Source organism: Onychomys torridus, chromosome 8 (assembly GCF_903995425.1).
Source record: "Onychomys torridus chromosome 8, mOncTor1.1, whole genome shotgun sequence".
Taxonomy (NCBI): Eukaryota; Metazoa; Chordata; class Mammalia; order Rodentia; family Cricetidae; genus Onychomys; species Onychomys torridus.
The window spans coordinates 88,706,706-88,729,601 of record NC_050450.1 but is presented as its reverse complement, the minus strand read 5'-3'; the positions used below and the strand labels follow the sequence as shown (position 1 = coordinate 88,729,601).

Here is a 22,896-nt window from a genome sequence, read left to right as displayed (position 1 = left end):
AGACTGAAGAACCACACACACACACACACACACACACACACACACACACACACACGCAAAATAAATAAATGTAACAACACTTTTTTGAAAAGAAAGAAAGAGGGTTGGGGATTTAGCTCAGTGGTAGAGCGCTTGCCTAGCAAGCACAAGGCCCTGGGTTCCATCCTCAGCTCAAAAAAAAAAAAAAAAAAAGGAAAAGAAAGAAAAAAATATCCCAACTCCAGCAGGCGGCACTATCAACCAGACACCAGACACCAGCCCCAGCGTGGGCCGCGCGCGGGGAAACCCGTGGGGTGGAGCTACCGGAGCAGCCAGGGAACCACGCGTAGGGGCGTGATCACCCTGAAAGAAGGGCGTGGCCACCGTGCGAGCCCCACCTCATCACCTCAAGCCTCCATGGTGGGCGTGTCTCCGAGACTCTCCCCAAGAGACACGCGTGGGCCGCTCCCCTCTGGGAGGAGGGCCGCAGAGGAGGGGTGCGGGTGTCTCTGGCGGCCCCTCCCGGTGCGGAGCCACGTGGTGGGCTCGGGCCGAGCCCTCCGGGAAGAACCTGACCCGTGGGGAGGTGGGGAGGGGCGGGGGGTGGCTCTCGAAGTGCTGCCGAGCAGAGCTCAGAGCTACCAGGATCAGAGCAGAGAGGCAGCGGCGGCGAGAGGAGGGGAGGAGGCAGGCCGGCGCATGGGGCGCCCCGGCCCCGCCGGTAGCGCGCCCCCTCCGGCCAGGCCGCGCTGAACGCAGCCCGCGCAACGCCTCGAACCCGCACCCGGGGCCATGCCGGTCATGAAGGGGTTGCTGGCCCCTCAAAACACCTTTCTGGACACCATCGCCACCCGCTTTGACGGCACGCGTGAGTTGGGTGGGGGCTGGGTCAAGTCTCCTTGGGACAGGGTGGGTATCCTGGATATGGTGTGATTAGAGGAGAGAGAATGGGGTGCAGGGGCGTGCAGGAACTCCTAAAACCGTGGTAAAGAAACAGGGTGCGAAGCCCCTGAGAGTGGAAGATCAAGAGACTGGGGCGGCGATGGGGGGTGGTGGTGGTGGTGGAGAGGACAAGGTTAGGGGGTGTGACTCAAGGCAGAAGAGGTTCTTTGTGCCATAAAACGGAGGAGGGGCCTTGGGAGCCACCCACTCCCGGGCAGAGCTGTGCTGGGGGTGTGTATGGAAGGTATCTGAGACGTACAGATTGGACATAGTGGTCCGATGACTCCAGATGCCCCTGCCCCAGAAGAGGGAGGGGGAGGAGGGGGAGAGAGAGAGATCAGACTTAGGCAAGACCTAGTGTATTAAGGTCACGCGCCCCCAAATTCTGAGATATCTGTGTGTGAGGTGGGTGAGGCAAAGCGGGAGCAAGTGCTTGAGAGTAGGGGAACTCTGCTAGCCCACCTGAGCTGGGTTCCAAGTTCAGCACCTTGGACAGCCACGCGGCTCCTTCCGGGCTTCTCCCGCCATTCCCTCTCCCAACTCTGGAACCCTTATGTCTTCCTTTGTCCCTCTCCAAAACCCTGGCGGGCATTAGGAGGGTGGGGGAGCGGTAGCCGAGGGCGGAAACCAAGCCGCCAGGGCCCTACCCCCCCCCCCTTGTTTCCATAGCGCCAATCACCGGGGCAACGGGCCCTGGGATGGAAGAAGTAGGCTGTGCCCAGTGCTTCCTAGGCATCCTAAGTGTCCCGATCAGCCATCCCATCCCCTGACAGTAACCTCTCCTAGGGTCCTTGGACTGTTTGTGTCTCATATCCTGTGGACTGAGCCTGTCCCTGGGTGCCCTCCTACCCAGAAGCCTCTAATCCACTAAAGCTAGAGGGAGCCAACTCAGGTTCTGGTGCTGGGGGCGGCTGCAGCTCACACCTCAATATCTTCTCCGGTTTGTCTTTGAGCACCAGGAACAGATCCCCTGGTTAAAAAATATCAAAAAGCAGGCATTTCCTGGAAGGCAAGTGTCTTCCCCTCACTTAATGCACACTTGTGAGTTTGGAAATTGTCTGCCTTTTGGTTTAACAATAAGAGTATGATGTCATCAGAATCTTTGTCCTGCTCATTGTAAGAGGATGCTGAGGTAGTGTCCGAGGACGTGCTTCCAAAATTGAGGGACTGGGGGGTTGGGAGGTAGTGATCTTTTTCTTTTCTCAGAGTAGCACTTACTAAGTACCAGGAGACCTTCTCAAGTTACCTGATGCAACCCACAGCCACCAGGGAAAGACACATTGTGTCCCACTTTGCAGATAAGGAAGCTGAGGTGCAGAAGCCATAGTTAACATGCCCAGGGTCCCATCAGTGAGTGTTCGGGATGGGTGCTGGAGCCCATGCCCTTCCCTTTTTTTGCTGCTTTCTGTAATCACAGCTGCCTGGCTTGAAGGCAGGAGCGTGAACCCCATGGCCTCGTGGGGTTCCTTCTCTAGTCCTCCTCCGGACTCTAGGCCACCCTCGAGTCCTTGCCCTCTTGTTCTCTCTCTTGTCCTCATTTCAGAACGTCTCAGAGCTCCCTTAAGAATCACCTAGAACCTCCTAGCTCTCTGATCTCTGCCCACCGCTTGAGGGAATTGTTCATCTGGATATTAGCTCCCCTTTTGGCCTGGCCCTAACCCTGACTTCTCCCCCCTACAGACAGCAACTTCCTTCTGGCCAATGCACAGGGCCCACGGGGTTTTCCCATCGTCTACTGCTCGGACGGCTTCTGCGAGCTCACAGGCTACGGCCGCACCGAGGTCATGCAGAAAACCTGTAGCTGCCGGTTCCTCTATGGCCCGGAGACCAGTGAGCCAGCTCTGCAACGGCTTCAAAAGGCCCTGGAGGGCCACCAGGAACACCGAGCTGAAATCTGCTTTTACCGAAAGGATGGTGAGGAGCCTGTCCTGGTTTGATGTCTGCCCAAATCCCAGGTCTCACCCAGAGTCTGCTGGGCATTCGGGAGCTTTGGGGCTTATTCTTCCATGGCCACAAGCTGGCTACAAGACTACGCTCATCCCTGATCTTTTCTGGGCCTTGGTCTCTCCCTTTGTAAAGTGAAGGAACCAGATGACAAATCTCTGGGCTGCCTTCAGTTCTAAACATTTACCAAAGCCTTTGACTGCATCGAGAAACCAAGGAGGACCAAAGGCAAGCCCAAGGCTGCTCACAAACCTCTGCCCTCTCTCTGTGCCCACAGGGTCAGCCTTTTGGTGTCTCCTGGACATGATGCCCATCAAGAATGAGATGGGGGAGGTTGTGCTTTTCCTGTTCTCCTTCAAGGACATCACTCAGAGTGGAGGCCCAGGACTTGGCTCACCGGGAATCCATGGGGACAATAATCATGGTAAATATAAGTCTGGGTCACAATAGACTGCTCCACACACAGCCTCTTAGGATGCACCCCAACTTATCTCTGTCCATTTTTTCCCCCTAATAGAAAACTCGCTTGGGAGGAGAGGAACCAGCTCAAAACTTCGGTCCACCAGGAGGCAGAATCGGACTGTCCTGCACCGATTGACTGGCCACTTTGGTCGCCGGGGCCAGGGAAACATGAAAGCGAATAATGTGAGTACCACCCACAATTGATATTTCCAAGTTCTCCATCCCCAACCACCTGCTACCTTCTCCCTCTTTCCCTGTCTGCTCAGTCTCCCTCTGTCAGCTCATTCCTCTGTTCACCCATTTTCCATATGCTACTTTCTGCTTTATCACATCTGCCCCCTGGGGCTGGAGAGATGGCTCAGAGGTTAAGAGCACTGACTGCTCTTCCAGAGGTCCTGAGTTCAATTCCCAGCAACCACATGGTGGCTCACATCTGCCCCCCCAACCCCTCCTCCATCCCATTTCCTTTTCTTCACTGGGTGATTGACATTGCTCTGGTGATGTCACAGGGGATGGAGCTCGAGCAATAACCCTCCCCCTGAGGATTAAGTGTAAGGGTTGGGTCATGAGGGATGACCTTTACAAACTGCTGTGGTCCTAGGCAGAAAGCTCCTGTGTTGGATCTAGCACCGCGTGTGCCGCCCCCCAAGGATCCAGACAAAGCCAAGGGATGGAGTCTCCCACAGGCTTCTGTTAAGTCTGTTAAGGCTATCGGGAAGTTAGCTGGGCTAACTTCCTCCCTCTGGGGCATACTCATCCCTCACTAGGTCCCTAGAACTCTGAACTACAAAGAAGTTATGACCCTTCGGGCGGGGCTATTTGCCTGATTGCCATTAACTCTTCAAGGAGGGCAAGGGTCAATCCAGGTAAACACGGCTGATAAAGCAGGATTTCTTCCTGAGGGGGCCTGAGGGTGTTTTGTGGAGATTTAACTGAGTGATAGAGTGCCTCCCTTGCAAGTACAAGTCCCCTGGGTTCAGTCTCCAGCACAGAAAGGAAAGAAAAGTGAAAAGAAAATTACAAAAAGGAGCCTGAGCAATAGTGTGGTCACGAGACAGAAGCTCCAGGTGCAGCTTGAGAATCCCTCCCCGACACCTTCCATCCCCTTTCTGCCTGCTGTTCCAATGCCCACCGGCTCCTTTTTCCTATCCCCTGACTCTCCCACCCCCCAGCCTCAACTCTTCTTTCCCCCAAGTGTCCCCAACCACCGCCCCTCTCCCTTTAGAACGTGTTTGAGCCAAAGCCATCAGTGCCTGAGTACAAGGTGGCCTCCGTGGGGGGCTCCCGCTGCCTCCTCCTCCACTACAGCATCCCCAAGGCTGTCTGGGATGGCCTCATCCTCCTGGCCACCTTCTACGTTGCGGTCACCGTCCCCTACAATGTCTGCTTCTCCGGTGATGACGACACCCCCATCACTTCCCGACACACCCTTGTCAGCGACATTGCTGTGGAGATGCTCTTCATCCTGGGTCAGACCCTCTACCCTGCTAACCTGGAGGGTGGGCTGTGGGGACCCACTCTGACAAGCCTCCCTCCTTGCTTGAAGGGTCTTGCCTTCCCTTTGTAGTTCTTCCTGAGTTCTAGGGGCCCAGTGAGGGGTGAGTATGCCCTCAGAGGGGGAAGAGGCTAACTAACACTTCTCCCCTAGACCCTGTAAGTCCTATAGTGCCAGGTGCCCTGCAGCCTTTAGCCTTGTGGCCTTTCCTCCCTATAGATCAGCCAAGAGTCCCAACTTCCTCCATTCTGCCTCTTCCTCCATCCTGGGTCTCCCGTGCTCACTCCCGTGCCCTATTCATTAGCTCCCTGAGCTGAGAGTCCAGGCCATGGTCCCTAGTAACAGCCTCTTGCACTCCTCAGACATCATCTTGAACTTCCGCACCACCTATGTGTCCCAGTCGGGCCAGGTGGTCTCTGCTCCTCGTTCCATTGGCCTCCACTACCTGGCCACCTGGTTCTTCGTGGACCTCATTGCTGCTTTGCCCTTTGACCTGCTGTATGTCTTCAACATCACTGTGGTGAGTGTCCACCACCCCTCCTAGCAGCTCAACTCCCAACCCAGCATCTCCCTTTGAGGGCCAGGCAAGCACGAAACCAGCCACACTCCTTCCCATCAGTAGCTGTGCAGATAGATGTCTCTGACTCTGCTGTGGGCACAGGCCTGAGCCAGGCACTGGGAAGGAGCCCAAAGGGTCTATGCTCTTGGAGAACTCAGCTCACAGTCTTTGAGGGAAGCTGAGACAAACGAAAAGCTAACTATGGCTACCAAGGCGGCATTGGTCTGATGCCAGATGAGTGGTACTTTTCACTTTTTTTTTTTTAAATTTCACAAACAACTGATGAGCATTTAGCTGTCTGCAAAACACTATATGGGGGGCCTGGTCACTATGGTAGAAAGAGATGAGGATTTGGCACTCCAAGCCCCCTCAGATTGGTGAGACAGGCAAGAGTGGACAGACAAGATCAGCCGCAGAATTGCCGAATGGGAGTGGGCAATAGCAGCGTGGTATCGATGCCTGGAGTCTGGACTGGCCTTGGAGATCTAGGCTGGAATGCCAGCATATGCAAAAACATTCTGAAATCCGGCCAGCACCCGGGGGCAGAAGCATCCCAGTTGGGCAGGGGCTGAGGTGGTCTGGGAAGGAACTGTTCCTGGAGGAGGTGGGAGCAGAGCTAAGCCTCTAAGAGTGAACAGGATTTGGCTAGCAAAGGATGAGAAGCCAGAGAAGGCGCAAAGTAAGTCAAGCCAGCGAGTGAGAGGCTGGGTAGGGTGCCTGGGCCTGGGTCTTCACTCGGCACTGCCTGGAAATGTCCTGAGTGGTGAGGATGGAGCCAGACAGTAGGTCTTTTCAGCTCCAAGGTGAGGCAGTCTTGCCCCGTGTCCCCAAGCCCCCTCGCCATTGTGGGGGAGGAGAGGTGGAGAGCAGTTTTCCTGTGTGCTCTCCCCTGCCGCACTCAGCTATAGTAGGGAACCACCTACACGAAGCCAGATTTAACTAGCCGCCAACGGGCTGTGGGCCCCTTCTACTGGCTGTGCACATGTGTGTGCATGCTCCTACACACGTGTGTGTGTGTGTGTGTGTGTGTGTGTGTGTGTGTGTGTGTGTAAGTCTGCCTTGAGGTCCTGACCATTCAGAAAAGGGCTTCCTGCCAGTCTGCCAGTCCTCAGTCCTGTAGCCATGCCTCTATGCCCATCAGGGAGTGTCAGCCTACCAGACAGCTGTCCTTACAGAAGAGAGCCACCAGCCCCTCCTCTTGGGCTGTCCCCTCTCCTCTGGTACCTTTCGGAGTACTTTACAGATCAGTAAAATTTCACACACATCATGGGGAACCCTTCAGGGAAGGTTCTTAAAGCTTTTTTTTTTCTTCTTCTTTTTTTAATGTTGATATGGAAGCTCACTCAGAACTAGGTCTCCAGAATCCTAGTCTAGTATTCTTTCCCATATACAAGCTGCTTCCCAGATAGCCAGGGTCCTCAAGTGTACGGCTTAGGGGGGTGAGGAGTAACATGGGAAGCCCGGGAGAGGTAGAACAGAACCATGAGAGAAGGGTCCTTAACAGTGTGGGATACAGGAACAAGAGACTTTGGGGAGCCCTGAAGTGTTCAAGTTTGGGAGCCAGATATTCTGGGGCTGGAGGTAGTCCTGTTAAGTCAGAAGTTAAGATTTTAGTTAAGACCTTACAAAGAGATCCTGTTGGGGAACCAGGGCCACCTCCTTTCTAGCCCCTTCACTTAACATTAGAGATTCATGAGTGGTTCTGGAGCAGTATAATGTCAGGGCTTTGGGGTGTGCTCCCTGGAGCTCCCTGAAAGTGTGGTGAGGGCTTTGTCCCAAGTCTGTCAAGCTTACAGCTCTAGACACCAAGCTGCTCCTATACACAAATCAACTCCCATCCCACTCCTTGTCTGCCGTGTTATAAGGTCTTGTTGAAGTGTTAATAATTATAACAAAAACAGCCAATTCAGGGATATGGCTTCATGGCTTTAAAAAAAATAAAAAAAAATTGTCTTGAATGCATAAGGTCCTAGGTTTGATCCCTGCATTCCTTTACCCATAGCAGGGGAAATTAACCAAAGTTTCCAGGGTCCTTGCTAGACACCGAAGCTCCATCAAGCTCTGGCTCAAAGCGATGCCCTCAATCCGTGCTTTCCTTCTCATCAAAGGCGGACGCCCTTGACCTGGTAGTCCTCAGGCTCCTCACTTGTCCCCTTTTGGTCATCACACTTCTCCACGTCACTTGCCAACACCACTTGATTGTTCCTAGGACACTGGAGCTTTGAACCGGGGGTCTTCAATAGATCATTCAGTCTACCCCCTCCCCCTCAGCTCTGACCGGGGCTTACTCCCGAATCACCCCGTAGTTCCGTGAGGCAGCTTAGTCCCACAGGCACTCGGTGTCCACCATCTCGGACTTCAGTTACAGCTCCATTATTTCCTCGGTCCGTGACCTTGGAGCAGGTCCCTAGCTTCTGTGTATCCTAGTTCATTCATCAGCAAATGGGGACCTGGGATGCTAACTGGACCAAAGGCTCCAAGATTGTTTTGTTTGTTTTCATGAGGATTACAAATGCCTGTCATCGTGGCGGCACAATGCAAAAGAAGTCCTCAGTGGCTAAGTGGATATTATTCTCTCCTGCTGCGTTTCCTAGTCACCGTCTCAGGGCAGCAAGGACAGTTTTCTTGCAGCTTCCCCTGGCTCCAGGGTGTCTGGTGGGAAGGGCCTGGAGGGGGGTTAGGAGGTGCTATGTGAAGGTTCTGGGGAGCTGTGCCTGCTGACAGCCTCCCCCACTGCCCACCCGCAGACCTCGCTGGTACACCTGCTGAAGACGGTGCGGCTGCTGCGGCTGCTGCGGCTGCTGCAGAAGCTGGAGCGGTACTCCCAGTGCAGCGCAGTGGTGCTCACGCTGCTCATGTCCGTCTTCGCACTCCTTGCTCATTGGATGGCCTGCGTCTGGTACGTCATCGGGCGCCGGGAGATGGAGGCCAATGACCCGCTGCTCTGGGACATTGGTGAGCCACCAGCCCTAGACTTTCACTTGCGCCCTCTCCACCCGTCCTATCCCCAAACTGACGCCACCAGGACTTAACATCCCCCCCATCCCGTAGTCCTCTAAGCATCCAATAAAATGACCCGTGCTCCTTCTGGATCAAGTGTGGGGACACTGGTTTGAAGGGAAGGGCTCTGCTTGGGGGAAACTTCCAGCCTAGCTGGGAAGGAGACCAGGATCAGTCAGTGACAGCGGAAAGACATTGATGGAGAGAGAGTATTTTGGACAGAGGAAATCAGGGTGTGGAAAGGCTCAGAAGGGTTTCTCACCCTCTCAGCTCTCTGCCATCATCACTTCCTCCTTAGCCACAATTAATGGAGCTGCTGGCCAGGAGGCAGCTCCAGGCCCTCCATGCCTCCTTGGAAAGTAGGTCAGATCGTAGGCACTGTTCTTGATACCTCCCTCTTCGGCCCACACCTGACCTACCCGCTTGGATCTGGCATCTTCTCTCCATCTCTATACCTTGTCCAGTCTCCCCCACCCTCACCCCACCTTCCTCTCTCAGTGACTCCTGCAGCGGACTCCACCGCTGTTCCTGTCTTCCTCTTATCCCCACCCTCAACCGCTTTCCTTGCTGCAGCCAAACTGTTCTCCCAGGAATCAACACTGGGGAGATGGCTGGAGAGATTGGAGGGTTAAGAGCACTTGCTGACCTTGCAGAGGACCTGGGTTCAGTTCCGAACACCCCACGAGATAGGTAGCTCACAGGGGATCTGATGACCTTTTCTGACCTGTGCAAGCACCAGACACACATGGTACAAATACATAACATGTTGGCAAACATTCATACATATTAAAAATATATCCATAATAATAATTTTTATAAAGAGTAGACACCGACCCTCTCCCAGCTTCTACCTGGGTCCTTACACTAGCTCCCCACTGCCTGCAAACTGAAGTCTATGCTTGGTGGTCACGTGTTCCAGGCAGTTCTGCATGATCTGTGTCCCACCACTTTACTTCTTCCTGTATAGCCCGTAGACACTTACTGCCCTCCTTGACCTGACCTGCTGCTCTCTTGCTCTGGGCCTTCCTGGGAGGCCCTGCTCCTTCCCCATGGTGTATTTTCAATACTCTCATGTCCTAAGAGAACCATGTCCCTAGGATCCAGCTTGGCTCCCTTAACCTGCTATCATTTCTTTTTTTTTTGTTTTTGTTTTTGTTTTTGTTTTGGAGACAGGGTTTCCCTGTGTAGCTTTGTGCCTTTCCTGGAACTCACTTGGTAGACCAGGCTGGCCTCGAACTCACAGAGATCCACCTGCCTCTGCCTCCCGAGTGCTGGGATTAAAGGCGTGCGCCACCAATGCCCAGCTCTGCTATCATTTCTAAAACACTACTTTAGTAGCCTGTCTCCCACCTACAATAGTTCGGTTCCTCTCCTCCTTGACACTGTTTACAGGTGATGGCAGAGATAGCCCTGGGGTCGAATCTCAGCACCCTCCCTCCAACACACACAGGAAACACACAGTACCACCATACTAGGTGGTTGAAGGAGCCCCTGCAGTCAATAGTCTAAGGAGTGGGTAGCCTGGGAGTGCAGCTACAGCCAGTACATGGCCTCTAGGCCCTGTCAGAGCAGCTCTGCACACTTCCTGTCTCAGCAGCTGCAAACTGCCCCTCTCCTCTGGAAATGTGTATTCAAGGTCAAACAGGCAGATCAGGGAAATGCTTTCTCCAGTGCTTGTATAGCCGGCCATAATTCCCTCCATCTTTTCCTATCACAGGTTGGTTGCATGAGCTGGGCAAGCGGTTGGAGGAGCCCTATGTCAATGGCTCGGCAGGTGGACCATCGCGGCGCAGTGCCTACATCGCAGCGCTGTACTTCACACTGAGCAGCCTCACCAGTGTGGGCTTCGGCAACGTATGTGCCAACACTGATGCCGAGAAGATCTTCTCCATCTGCACGATGCTCATAGGTGGTGAGGCCAGACCCACTACGCCCAGGGAGCCCTGTAAATCCAGGCTTGTGCACAGGGAAACTGAGGCCCAGAGAAAGCAAGGTGCCCACCCAGGTCCATACAGTCACGTGTTCATTCATAATACCTTTCTTCATTGCTCATGACTGTGCCCATAAACAGGTGTGACCTCTTTCAAGAGGTGAGACACCTAAGGTCATGACTTAAGGAGGCGATGAGAGAGTACGAGTTGCCCCATCTATGGATTGCTACCTACTTTCCCTGCCTCTGATTGCTAGATGTGCTCACAGGAAACTGCCAGCTCTCCTGTGCATCCCCAGAACCTCTGAGACCCATCCAAGGCTGGGTGATTTGGGGAGCACAAGGAGCAGAAGGAGAGGTGATGGCCTCTGACACACCGTGGGTTGCCACCTCTGTAGCTCTGATGCACGCCGTGGTGTTTGGGAACGTCACAGCCATCATCCAGCGCATGTACTCCCGACGCTCACTCTACCACAGCCGCATGAAGGACCTCAAGGATTTCATCCGAGTGCACCGCCTGCCCCGCCCACTCAAGCAGCGCATGCTGGAGTACTTCCAGACTACATGGGCTGTCAACAGCGGCATCGATGCCAATGAGGTAGTGTTGAGCAGGGGCTCCGGCCATGTGGCAGTGCAGTGGGGGAAGGGATGCCACCTCTCCAGCACTGGGACGGAGGCAACCAGGGTGTGGGGAGGGTGCAGGGCCCTTAGCAAGGATGTGGACCCTTCCTTTGGTGCTTAGACATAGAGGTTGAAAGGAAGTAGAATGCTTGAGTCTGGACTTGGGTGGATGCCCTGCCTTCTCTTGGCCTCAGTTTCTCCATCGTGGTAGGCATCACCGTTTCCTCCCAGCCCCGTGATGGGCCACACCACCTTTTTTCCATTCGTTCTCTATGTCCTGAACACAGTGGAGGATGGGGGCAGCTAGAGGTGATTACACACCACAGCTTCTGCCCTCAAGGAGACCTCAAGACAGGTGAGAGGGAGGCAGGTACAGAGAAGCACACAGGGAATGGAACCAGTCAGGAGTAACATCCCCGCAGCAGGGCTCGCGTTGTGCCTGAGCCCTGAGGAGACAAGAAAGATGGCAGAGAAAGCGGTACATCATGGTCAAGAGAATCGGTCTGCCTCGGGAAGGCCATTCCAGGCCCCCCCCCCAAAAAAAGCAATAGGAACCTAGGTTCATGAGTGCTGATAAAACTGAGTGAATGGGTTCAAGGATCCGAAAGCAGTTGAGTGAGCCTCAGAAAAGGGGAGGTTGTACTGGGAGGTAGGTGCCGGTGCCAGAGTTGGGGCTGGGGCAGCCGCAGCCCCGGAGAGTGGATAGCCTTGCGTGTGCAGTTGTATTCTGCCAGATCTCTAGGATGGGGTGTTGCAGAGGGTGGAGGAGAAAGGAGATGGGACATTTTTGGACTGGAAAGGATCTACAGGAGCAGGCAATTTCCAGTTGGTTGCAAGAGAGCAGCTCACAGGGATAGCCAGGTTTGGCTTGGGGTCAAGGGATGAGATGAAGGCACTCCAGGAGGAAAACCAGGCTTATGGATGAAGGTAAGAGTCCAGGGCAGGGCTGGCAGCCACATGCAGTGTCTGTGGGAGACTCGGGTGGAGGTTGTCCATCAGGGAGTTGTAAATCCCCACGTGAAGCCAACACTGGGCCTTCCAGGCACTAGTGGTGAAGCCTGGGGCTGGCTGCCATGATGTGGGAGAATGTGGAAGAAGTGAGTCGAGGGTCATGGGCTGTACCAGGGACCTGCGGAAGAAATGAGGAATGAGCAGAAGTAGAGAAACTGGCAGGGAGCCCCTTCCAGGGGCCCAGGTGGGACAATAAGGGGGAGGTCAGCAAGACAGAACTGCGGAGGAGCTCCATGATTCTACGAGGGAAATGTGAAGAGAATTGGTAAAATGTAAGCCCTAGTGTGAGCCCGAGTTCTACAGTTAGGGATACTGAGGCCCAGAGATGGGAAATAGAGCCCCAAGTCCCCAGGAACATAGGAACAAAGATGGTTGCTACTTTCTCATTCCTGGTTGAGAAGTCCCACTAGGAACGACTCTTGACTGTATAGACTTGAGGAATCAGAATCTAGGAGTGCTCAGTGTGTGTAGTCCTGTGCAGTACCCAGAGGAAAGACTTGGTCTCTGCCCAGAAGTTAGATTGGGTGAACAAGATGGCAGAGAAAATTGAGACTAGACAAGTCTTCCTTAAGGTCTAGGGGGTAATTTCAGAGAGAGGGCGAGTTGGCACTCTTGCCTTGGGAGCAGCACAACTCATTCGTAGATTCGAGTGGTGACTGCAGGGGGATGGCCAGAGTGACTTCTGCCTCTTATGCAGTTACTGCGTGACTTCCCAGACGAGCTGCGAGCTGACATTGCTATGCACCTGAATCGAGAGATCCTGCAGCTGCCATTGTTTGGAGTAGCTAGCAGGGGCTGCCTTCGGGCCCTCTCCCTGCACATCAAGGCCTCGTTTTGTGCTCCTGGGGAGTACCTGTTACGCCGTGGGGATGCCCTCCAGGCTCACTACTATGTCTGCTCTGGCTCGCTTGAGGTGCTCCGAGACAACATGGTGCTGGCCATCCTTGGTGAGAACCCCACCACTACACACTGCCCTTCCTAAGACCTTCCCCAGAGGACTTGGGAATAGCCTGGGGTCCAGGGAATGGGAGACCCCTAGTGAGTACCTAGAAAGCCTACTGAGGAGTATTCTTCCTTGATCCCTTCACCCTATTTCAGGTCCCCCTTGGCTATTCCCCCTACTCTCCTCTCTTTGGCCACCCCTTAACCTACTGGCCCTCCATCAATGAGTGCCACTCAGTCAACTCAATCTATCCCTTTGCATCATCTTCTAGTTCCATTGTCCCTTCCCCAATGACTCTAAAACCCACTGACCTTTACCCTTTAACTGACCCTTCTGACCAGTCTTTATTGACTCTCCAATTTTACTGGCCATTTCCCCAGCACTATTGACATCTCCCACTAGCTGTTGACCAGCTTCACCAGCCATTCCCCATTGGCCTTTTCTAAGTTCCCTGATTCCCTCTTTCTAGTGTACTTTATTAACTGGCCTTCAACCATCCAACCACTGACCAGATATGTGGACCACCTCCCACTGATATCGAGTGTTCTCTTCATCCTAGTTGACTCTCCCCTTTCTTTCCCCATAGGGAAAGGGGACTTGATTGGGGCAGACATCCCTGAGTTGGGGCAGGAGCCTTGGTCAGGGACAGGCCCCAGCTGCGTGCTGAAGACCAGCGCTGATGTGAAAGCATTGACTTACTGTGGCCTGCAGCAGCTGAGCAGCCGAGGGCTGGCTGAGGTCCTGCGGCTGTATCCGGAATATGGGGCTGCCTTCCGGGCTGGCCTACCCCGGGACCTAACCTTCAACCTGCGCCAAGGCTCTGAAAACAATGTATGTAGACACCACATGGCTGCTATCCCCACCACGGCACCTTCTTTCAAAACAGACCTTCTCCAGCCCCAGAGAGACTCTTGCATCTCTCTCCTCCCTCAAAATATCACCTCTAACTCCAACCACCTTCTTCTATGACTTCATATACACTGAGCATCTTCCAACCCCACTCCCCATGGGCCTAGCCCAGCCCCTTGACAATCTCTTACAACCTTCTATTACTGAGTACCTCTCGGCCTCATTCTAGCTTTATGAAGTCCCTGTCTGGACTGGTGGCACCCCCACACACACACACACACACCAAGGTTCCTCTCCTCCACTGCTATTCTAATATTTCCCACTTTGTTTTCAGTTGATATGTCTATACCTGAGACCTCTGTCTTTCTCAACTTTGGGGGTTCACTTTGTCACTCTGAATCCCTCTGAGTTAGAGTTGGTGGTGTCTGGCTCAATTCTGTGAAAAGGCCCCATGTTCTCAATCCCTTAACACCGTTAGGGAGAGTGAAGAGGGGTTGTCCCAGGGAATGAAGAGGAGGGATTCAGCTGAACCCCACTCTGTCCCCACAGGGCCTCAGCCGCTTCTCACGCTCTCCTCGCCTCTCCCAGGTAATACTCACTCCTGGGTGGGGTGAGGTTGTTCTGTGGAGAGATCGGGGGAGGGGGGGCAGTGCATGGTGTTGAGGGTTGCACCCCAATGAAGTGTCCTATTGTCCAGCATCTGGTAACAACTCTCGCTCCTTCCCACAGCCACGCTCCGACACTCTTGGCTCCTCCTCAGACAAGACTCTGCCATCCATCACAGAAACCGAGGGTGGCATGGAGCCTGGGGCTGGTCCCAAGCCCCGTCGGCCCCTCCTGCTGCCCAACCTCAGTCCAGCACGACCTCGGGGGTCCCTGGTCAGCCTTTTGGGCGAGGAGCTGCCCCCATTCTCAGCCCTTGTCTCTTCTCCTTCCCTCTCCCCATCTCCTTCCCCTGCCCTGGCTGGCCGGGGCCAGAGTCCCCCCCTGCACAGGCCCCCCAGGGGCTCTGCTGCCTGGAAGCCCCCCCAGCTCCTCATTCCCCCACTGGGAACATTTGGACCTCCGGACCTCAGTCCCCGGTGAGATGCCAGCCTTCCTTGCCTTTCTCATATCCCTGCTGGCTTCCAGAACCTTCTTTGGGCTCCATTCCCAGCGTTCCAACCAGTGCTCCTTACTGTTTCTGCCCCATTTGCCAGCCCTGCCTTTCCAACCACAGCTTGCAATCCCATTCTGCTTTGACCATTGTTCTTCCCCAGTTTCCTGGCTCTGCTATCCTCCTTCACCTTTTGCCTGCTCTATTCGGGCCCTGCAGCCCCCGCCCCACGTGCTGATGAGCTCTACTCTACCCTCAGGATTGTGGATGGCATTGAGGACTCTAGTCACACAGCTGAGGCCCCCACATTCAGGTTCAGCAAGAGGCCAGAGCCCGTCAGAACTCGCTCACATGCTCCCCCTTCAGGTAAAGAACCACAGTGACTTCAACTTACAGTTACTCATATCTGTCTATCCATCCATCCACCCACCCACCCATCTATCTGTCCCCATCAGTCCATCTATCCATTTACATACCCATCCACCCATCCATCCATCCATCCATCCATCCATCCACTCATGTCACATATGTTACATGCCATCCTAGGAATAGTCAAACCAGATCCTGCCAACATTTTAGCATGGAGGGAGGCAACACCTGTGTACACAGATAACAATTCTAGAATTATAATTATATGCTAAGTTCTACAACTGAGAAAAGAACAAGACTTTGTGGTAGGAATGGAGGGGATGCTTAGGTTACTCCTTAAATGGACTGTAAGGAGCCCATGACATGGTTCAATGGTAAAGATAATGCTTGACAAACCAAGTTTGATCCCTAGTGCCTATATGGTGAAAGGTCTGAAAGCTGTCCTCTGATTCCACATGAGCACTGTGGGCACACATAGACACAACTATAAATAAATAAATGTAATTAAAAGGAAAAGAAGAGCATGGCCCTTTGGTATAGTGGAGCAAATGTTCAAGGTATGAAGGAATGCACAGAAGAGACACTGCACAGTGTTTGGATGCCAAGAATCCCTGTGCCTAGAGCGTGGGATGGGGTGGGGGGTGGGCATGGAGGAAGAGCTGAGGCTGGGCCTCAAAATCAGCTTCTGGGGATGGTTTCCCCCTCTCTCTGACACCAGAGCATTCTGTTCCTTGCTCCCTGCTTGTCAGGCAACGGAGGAGTGGGGACTTGGGTGTTCCATGAACTTATCTGCATCTCTTTAACCCATGCGGCCTGCAGGCCCCAGGCCCAGCCGGGAACCTGCCACAGAGGCAGCAGAAGAGGTGAAGGAAAAGGTCTGCAGGCTGAACCAGGAGGTGGGTTTGGTCTGGCTCTTTCCTACCCACTCCAGAGAATATTGTCTGGGAATCTGAGAGGAGCATGCCATGTTTGGAGCTAGCCAGAGTCCTGTGTTCTGTCACACTAGCTAAATGACCCTGAGCAAGTCCCACAGCTGTGCAGGGCTTCTCACCTAAAACTTAGAAAAGTAGTATGTCGATGGGTGGTGGTGGTGGTGGTGGTGGTGGTGGTGGTGGTGGTGGTGGTGGCGGCGGTGGCACACACCTTTAATTCCCAGCACTCGGGAGGCAGAGGCCAGCCTGGTCTACAGAGTGAGTTCCAGGATAGCCCAGGCTACACAGAGAAATCCTGTCTCAAAAACAAACAAATGGGGTTGGGGATTTAGCTCAGTGGTAAAGGCCCTGGGTTTGATCCTCAGCTCAAAACAAACAAACAAACAAACAAACAAACAAATAAGTAAATAGATAGAAAAATCACATGTCCTTCCCAGAAGTGTGAGAAGAGTACACATGTATCTCGTCCAGTCCCTGCTGCGTCTCTAGTACTCACACCTCTTCCTCCCACAACTGAGTCTCCATTTACAGCCTGGGACCATCCACCTAAGTCTGATGCTCAAGGCTCAAGCCTTTTCCTTTTTTACCTTTACCCAGTCCGTGTTTGTGTGTGTGTGTGTGTGTGTGTGTGTGTGTGTGTGTGTGTGTGAAGCTGAGAGGCTTTTAGGCTTAGAGGACCAATGCCCATATGGCTGAATCTTGGCCAGGAAGAGCCAGATTCTAAATGCCTAGGCGAGGCACTGCCTCAGCTTCTTTCCCAAGGGATCTCAGTATTGTCGCCACATAGCTACCAAGCTCAGCCCCTGGGAGCCACCATCCCTCTGTTCTGACAAACAGCAGGCAACCCAGAGAGGTGGCACCCGGGCTAGGGCAGGGCCTAGAGCTATCTACAGTTCAAGGTTAACGGCGAGTCTGCTTCTGCTCACTGTCTCACACCGCCCTCCTCTCTAGGTCAGTGATTTTTCCCATATCTGAGTTTGAATCAGAACTACCCTGGGCTTTAACTGGTTTGGAATGTCTGCGGTGGGGCCAGTCCAGCTGATTGATGAGCTCCAAACTCAAAGAGAGACTCTGTCTCAAAAACAAAACAAGACAAAAACAGAGTGAGATGAGAGAATGTTATCCAATGACGACCTCTGGCCTAGAGGGACGGACACCTGCACTCAAGTGCACACACACACACACACACACACACACATTCACTGCACACACACACATATACACACACATACACACCACACACACACATACACACACACATACACACACACACACATACACACACACATTCACTGCACACACACACACATTCACTGCACACACACACACATTCACTGCACACACACACACATTCACTGCACACACACACACATTCACCGCACACACACACACACTGCACACACACATTCACTGCACACATTCACTGCACACACACACACACACATTCACTGCACACACACACACACACACATTCACTGCACACACACACACACACATTCACTGCACACACACACACACACACACACACACATTCACTGCACACACACACACACACACACACACACACGAAAGTTAAATAAATACATGAAGAGAGAGGGAGCTGGGGCAGCAGCAAATCCTGCTGCAGATACATTTTGGAAATCAATTGGGGTACTTTATTTATTGGTTGTTACAGCCCCTGCTTTTTCTTCCTTGGTGGCTATGGGCAGACAGAGGTTAAAGAATTTCGTTGCCGGGCGATGGTGGCCCACGCCTGTAATCCCAGCACTGGGAGGCAGAGGCAGGTGGATCTCTGAGTTCGAGGTCAGCCTGGACTACCAAGCGAGTTCCAGGAGAGGTGCAAAGTTACACAGAGAAACCCTGTCTCGAAAAAAAAAAAAAAAAAAAAAAGGATTTTGTAAACTATAGTGTGGGGGTGGGGAGTGAGCCTGGTTATTGTTCTGGCATCCTGAGACACTTTGCTATGTTTTCAACAGATCTCCCGCCTCAATCAGGAAGTGTCTCAGCTGAGCCGGGAGCTGCGGCAAGTGATGGGCCTCCTCCAGGCCAGGCTGGGTCCCCCAAGCCGCTCATCTGACTCAGCTTGGCCCCAAGACCTTCCTTGCCATCACCAGAGGCCACCGTGCATCTCTCCTCATGTGTCTGGACCCTCGCCGAGTCTCCAGGATACTACACTTGCTGTGGTTCACTGTCCAGCCAGTGTGGGGACAGTGGAGATAGGGGCCATCCCCTCAGAGCAGAGACCTTCCATGATGGCACCCCATCCCTTAGAACCTGATTCTCTCGGACCCTCTCCGTTGCCAGAGGCTTCTCCCCTGACCCCAAGCCTCATGAGGCACAGCTTCCAGTCTGGGTCAGACACATTCCACTGACCCTGGCCTCAGGCCCAGGCCTGTCTGGGGTGGGTATTACCAACCTGCCATCCAGGGAGGAGCTGGGCTTCTTGGCCTCTTGCCTTGGGATCAGCAGCCACCAGCCGGCCTGGTTGGCTCTGGATTCTCTGGACTTTTTAACAAAGAGTGGCCACATCTAACCCTGTTCCATTTTCTAAACCATCCCCCATCCTCCTCTTCTGTGAGAGGAGCCACCACCTAAGGCCATGGAATCCAGCAGGCATGAAATGGACCGTGGTGCCCTGCTGGGCTGGGCAGATGAGATGTCCTACTGTCTTCCCAAGACTTGGAGGCAGGTATAGACTGGGAACAGAAGAATGATCAAGAGCAAGGATCTAGCCTAGTAAATAAAGGCTAGATCAGGCAGGGTCTATATCAAGAGGGCTATTACGATGTTATGGAGCTCTTCTGTCTCAGCTTCTGAGTTCCTTGCCAAAGACCCTGAGAAGGATGTCTCCTTGAAAGGAGTGGGTTTGAGATTCCAGCTGTTATTTGAGAAACCCAGGACATCTCAGACCTCTCGTTATCAATCACTTCACCCCACAGGACACACAGAAAGCAAACTGATGACACCACGTGTGTCTTTGACTTTGGAACATTTATTTTTCCAATTAGTTTGTTTTTTTTTTTTTTAAACCAGTTATGAACATCAAACTCCAGATAAGAGTCACAAAATATTCAGTATTCTAACTTCTCAAGAAAAACAAAGCTGTCTGGCTACCAAGAGCCAACATTCATCTGGCAAAATCAGTAATCACCTGGTCTCGGGTGGCTGAGAAATAGTCCTCATTTCTTCATAGCCTGTTGGCCCATCATTTCCTGATGCCCACTCAGCTTCCCTTATCTGTTAGGTCCCTGCGTTTGTTATTTCATTTTGTAATCCCTGCCTTAGAGTGGGCTCCAAGGGGGTCTTAATTATGTCTGTTTCTTCTCTCGCATCCTCGAGCCTATCAACATCTCTGTTTCTGTCTCTCCGCAGGCTGTCATGCAAGGTGGTCTGCTGCCAGCAGCTCAACGCATTCCTAGCACCCCCTTTTGCTGTTCCCCTCCTCCAAACCCCAGCCAAATCTGCCCCCTCTCCCTCCCAACACGGTCTCAACTGGGGGTCCGGGCTTTCCTTCCCCACTCAACACCCCAGGCTCACTTTTGGATAGGAAATAAAGTTTTTATTTTTGTACACCTTGACTCTGGCTGTTTCTGGGGGTTGGTCTGAGAGCCCCCAGGGCTTTGAAAGAGCCAACACAAGCAGACACACCCCACCATACTCCAGGGCCCCGTTGCTGTCTCTAGGAAGGGCAGAGACGCCAGCCAATCCACTTGGCACCGTATTCACGACACCAGGGACTCCTGGGATAAGGGAGAAACCTTAATGAGTCACTAAGGGCCTGTTAGACTCCTTCCTCCCTACCACCCAGTTACAACCATAAATACAAACAGTATGTGGGAGAGACCAGCCTAATCTCTAGACTTAGAAAGATAGCCCCAGGAGTTGCCCTACCCTCCTGAATAAGGAATTCTTCCCAGGTATTTGGTGTTGAGCTAGGTATAGTGTGTTATAGTGGGCAGGCAGCTGGAGGGAAGAGCTTGTCACCAGTGGAGAACCTGCTAAGAATGTCTTCTCTCAGCTTACATCATTTCTCTGAAGAGCTGTGCATGTCCTATGGTATATATGTCGTAAGAAATTGGCGCCTTGATGACAAGATGAAATTAGATGTGGGCACAGCATTGTGGCAGGTTGTTCCAGACAGGTCCATTCTTCAACTCAAGTTTTCAGGGTGTGACTCATAGCATAGGCACAAAGGCCACATGGTCTCTGGGGTGGGCTTTGATTTCATATAGGTTTTGAATAATGTCCCTGGGAAAGAGATGCAGAAAGAGGAAATAATGGCCAGTGCTTTTGGTTGGGCCTGAGCAGAAGCAGAAGTGGTCCTAATTCATATAGAAGGAATTAGAAGCAACAGAAACAGAACTGACCCATATTAGGAGGGGGAGTGGTTTTTCTCTACAGTGATGGGTGGAGAGAACCCGGGCAGAGGTTGAGTCCGTTCTGGTTGGGAGTAGAGGTGGCCCTGGGGTGTTTGGGAGCTGAGCCTAATAAAGAAAGCTTAGTGTGTTGTGGTGGCACACACACCTTTAATCCCAGCACTCCAGAAGCAGAGGCAGGAGGATCTCTGTGAGTTAAAGACAGCCCAGTCTACATAGTAAGTTCCAGACCAATCAGGACTACATAGTGAAAACCTATGTGAAAGGAAGGCGGAGGGAAGGAGAGAGGGAGGAAGAGAGGGAGGGAGGGAGGGAAGGAGGGAGGAAGATAGAGCAAGCCTATGGAGGGCAGCAGAAGTTCTTCTTTTCATCCCATCTGGGATCCTCCAGAGAGGCACTCCTTTAAAAAAAAAATTACAGTTCTTCACTTATTTGAGGGGAGGGGAGGTGGGTTCTTACATGCCATGGCATACATGTGGAAGGACAACTTGTGGAAGTCTGTTCTCTCCTTACGCTTAAGTTTGGCGGCAAGCACCTTTACCCGTTGAACGTTTCGTTAGTCCCCAGGGAGTCGATTCTACAAAGCGTCACCTTCCCCCACCCTCTACTTTTCTTTTCTTTTCATGCTCCCCCCCCCCCCTCTTTGAGCCGGGGTTTACTACGTAACAGCCCTCGCTGTTACAGAGATCTGCCAGCCTCTGCCTTCCTAGTGAGCCACCACGCCGGGCTCCATCGCCTTTCTTATAATAGTATGTCCTCAGCAATCAGCCTCCTGGACCTGTCTTGGCCGCAAAGTGTGGACAGGGGCTTCTCTAAGTTGCCAAGTGCAAACCGTCTACACTGCCTCATGAGCATCATATTTCTCCTTTCTCACGTCTGCAAGCATAGTCCTCTCTGCCCTCTTGCAAAGCTCCGCCACACGCCTTCCCTCGCGGCTCCTGGAACTGGCAGTGACGCGATAAGCAGGCCTGGACCAGCTCCGCCCCACCAGCAGCGGGTTCCACCCTAAACCAAGTGCCAGGCAGCTGCCCGCTCCTCCCTGTGCTGAGAACTACAAGTCCCGCCATCCCTCGCACGCACTCGCTTTCTTTTCCCGCGTTGATTGTGGGTAGGATCAGAGTGCCTCCCATTGGTCTGTCCTTTCTGTCAGTCACCTGGGACTATAGAGAGGCGGGGCAGAGCTGGAGATCCGGATCCGGAGCGGCTGAAAGGCGGAAGTGGAGGCCGGAGCCTGGGACACCGCCGGGGGGGAGAGGAGCGGAGTCTGTAGGAGCCCCGGCCCAAGTAACGCTGCCGCCCCGGAGCCGCGGTGAGTGTGCCTGTCTCAGAGCCAGTCTCTCGCCTGCGTGGAAGCCTTCCTGGGGTACTCTTTCCTACTGCCCAACCTTAGCTTAGGGGGACACTGACCCCTCCCCCGACCCGTAGCCCCCTCTCGGGCTCCCTAGGGCGTCGGGCCAAAGGGGGAGCTCCTCTTCCCTTTATACCTGCCCCTCGGGAGCCTTCAGGAGTCCTTAAAGGCTCCCCTCTGGCCTGTCCAGTCCAGTTGTAAGAGAGAGGGACCCCAAGTTCCGCTCCCCACCCCTTCGCTTTCGGAATCAAAGAGTCTTTGCCAGGTGTGAAGGAACCTGTCTCCCTTCCCTTTCAGAGGTGTCAGGGAGTGCTGTCTCTCCTGGTTTTCCTTTCCTGTGTCCCCCTCCCCCCAAAAAAACAGTTGCCCCCCTGCAGCCCTAAAATAATTTTTATCTAGATTTCCTTTAGGGTGTGCGGGGATGGTGGGTGTCTGGATGAGAATGTTCCACAGGCACAGAAGTGTGTTTGCGCTCTTATAGTTCCTTACTTCCTCTCGAGCTTACAAGGACCTCAGCAGAGTTTGAATTCTGGGTCACTTACAGGGAATCAGCTCCCCTCTCCTTGTGCTGCTGGTTAGGCCCCCAGCCCTGCCTATGTTCTCTCGGTGTGTGTCCGTCTTCCTGCCTCCGAAGAATTTAGCTGAGCTTTGCTCAATCCTAGCGACAGATCAGGGAGGATCTGCCCATTCATTATCTTCCTTCTCTCCTCCTCCTTCCCCCTGCTTCAGGATCAGCCCTGGCCTTCCAGAGCATGTGAGTAGTTTCCTTAGAGGGACTGCTGTTCTGTAGAGAGAAGAAGACGGCCAAATATGAGCAATGTGGAATTTAGGGACCATCTCTTTTTCCATCCCCAATCACACAACTGTACACCTGAGTGAGCAACAGGTCCATACCTCACCAGAGTCTCCAGTCTCTTTTTGGCTTGGATTTACCACAAAGCGGTTAGCCCAGATCACACTGTAAGCTCTAGCTTTTGTAGGTGAGGGAATTGCTCTGTGCGTCATAAAGTGCCAGTTCCCCCAACCGTATTGACTCAGGG

At 53.2% G+C, this 22,896-nt stretch overlaps 1 protein-coding gene across 2 annotated transcripts; it reads left to right on the top strand.

Annotated features, from left to right (window-relative positions):
• The first annotated feature begins 417 nt into the window (after window positions 1-417).
• On the top strand, window positions 418-19,702 carry Kcnh4 (potassium voltage-gated channel subfamily H member 4). 2 transcript variants are annotated; one of them, XR_004945588.1, is made up of 17 exons: window positions 418-847; window positions 2,602-2,835; window positions 3,143-3,289; window positions 3,383-3,510; window positions 4,553-4,796; window positions 5,185-5,342; window positions 8,129-8,336; window positions 10,099-10,293; window positions 10,710-10,909; window positions 12,641-12,890; window positions 13,473-13,717; window positions 14,285-14,323; window positions 14,465-14,817; window positions 15,091-15,197; window positions 16,020-16,096; window positions 18,109-18,821; window positions 19,505-19,702. XR_004945588.1 is itself a non-coding variant. In XM_036194568.1 (16 exons), exons 1-16 carry the CDS (start codon window positions 772-774, stop codon window positions 18,502-18,504), a joined length of 3,057 nt encoding a protein of 1,018 aa, XP_036050461.1. In that variant the 5' UTR covers window positions 418-771; the 3' UTR covers window positions 18,505-19,116. The 2 variants fall into 2 exon arrangements, 1 of the variants encoding a protein (XP_036050461.1); XM_036194568.1 differs by lacking the exon at window positions 19,505-19,702 and having other exon boundaries at window positions 18,109-19,116.
• Window positions 19,703-22,896: the final 3,194 nt, after the last annotated feature.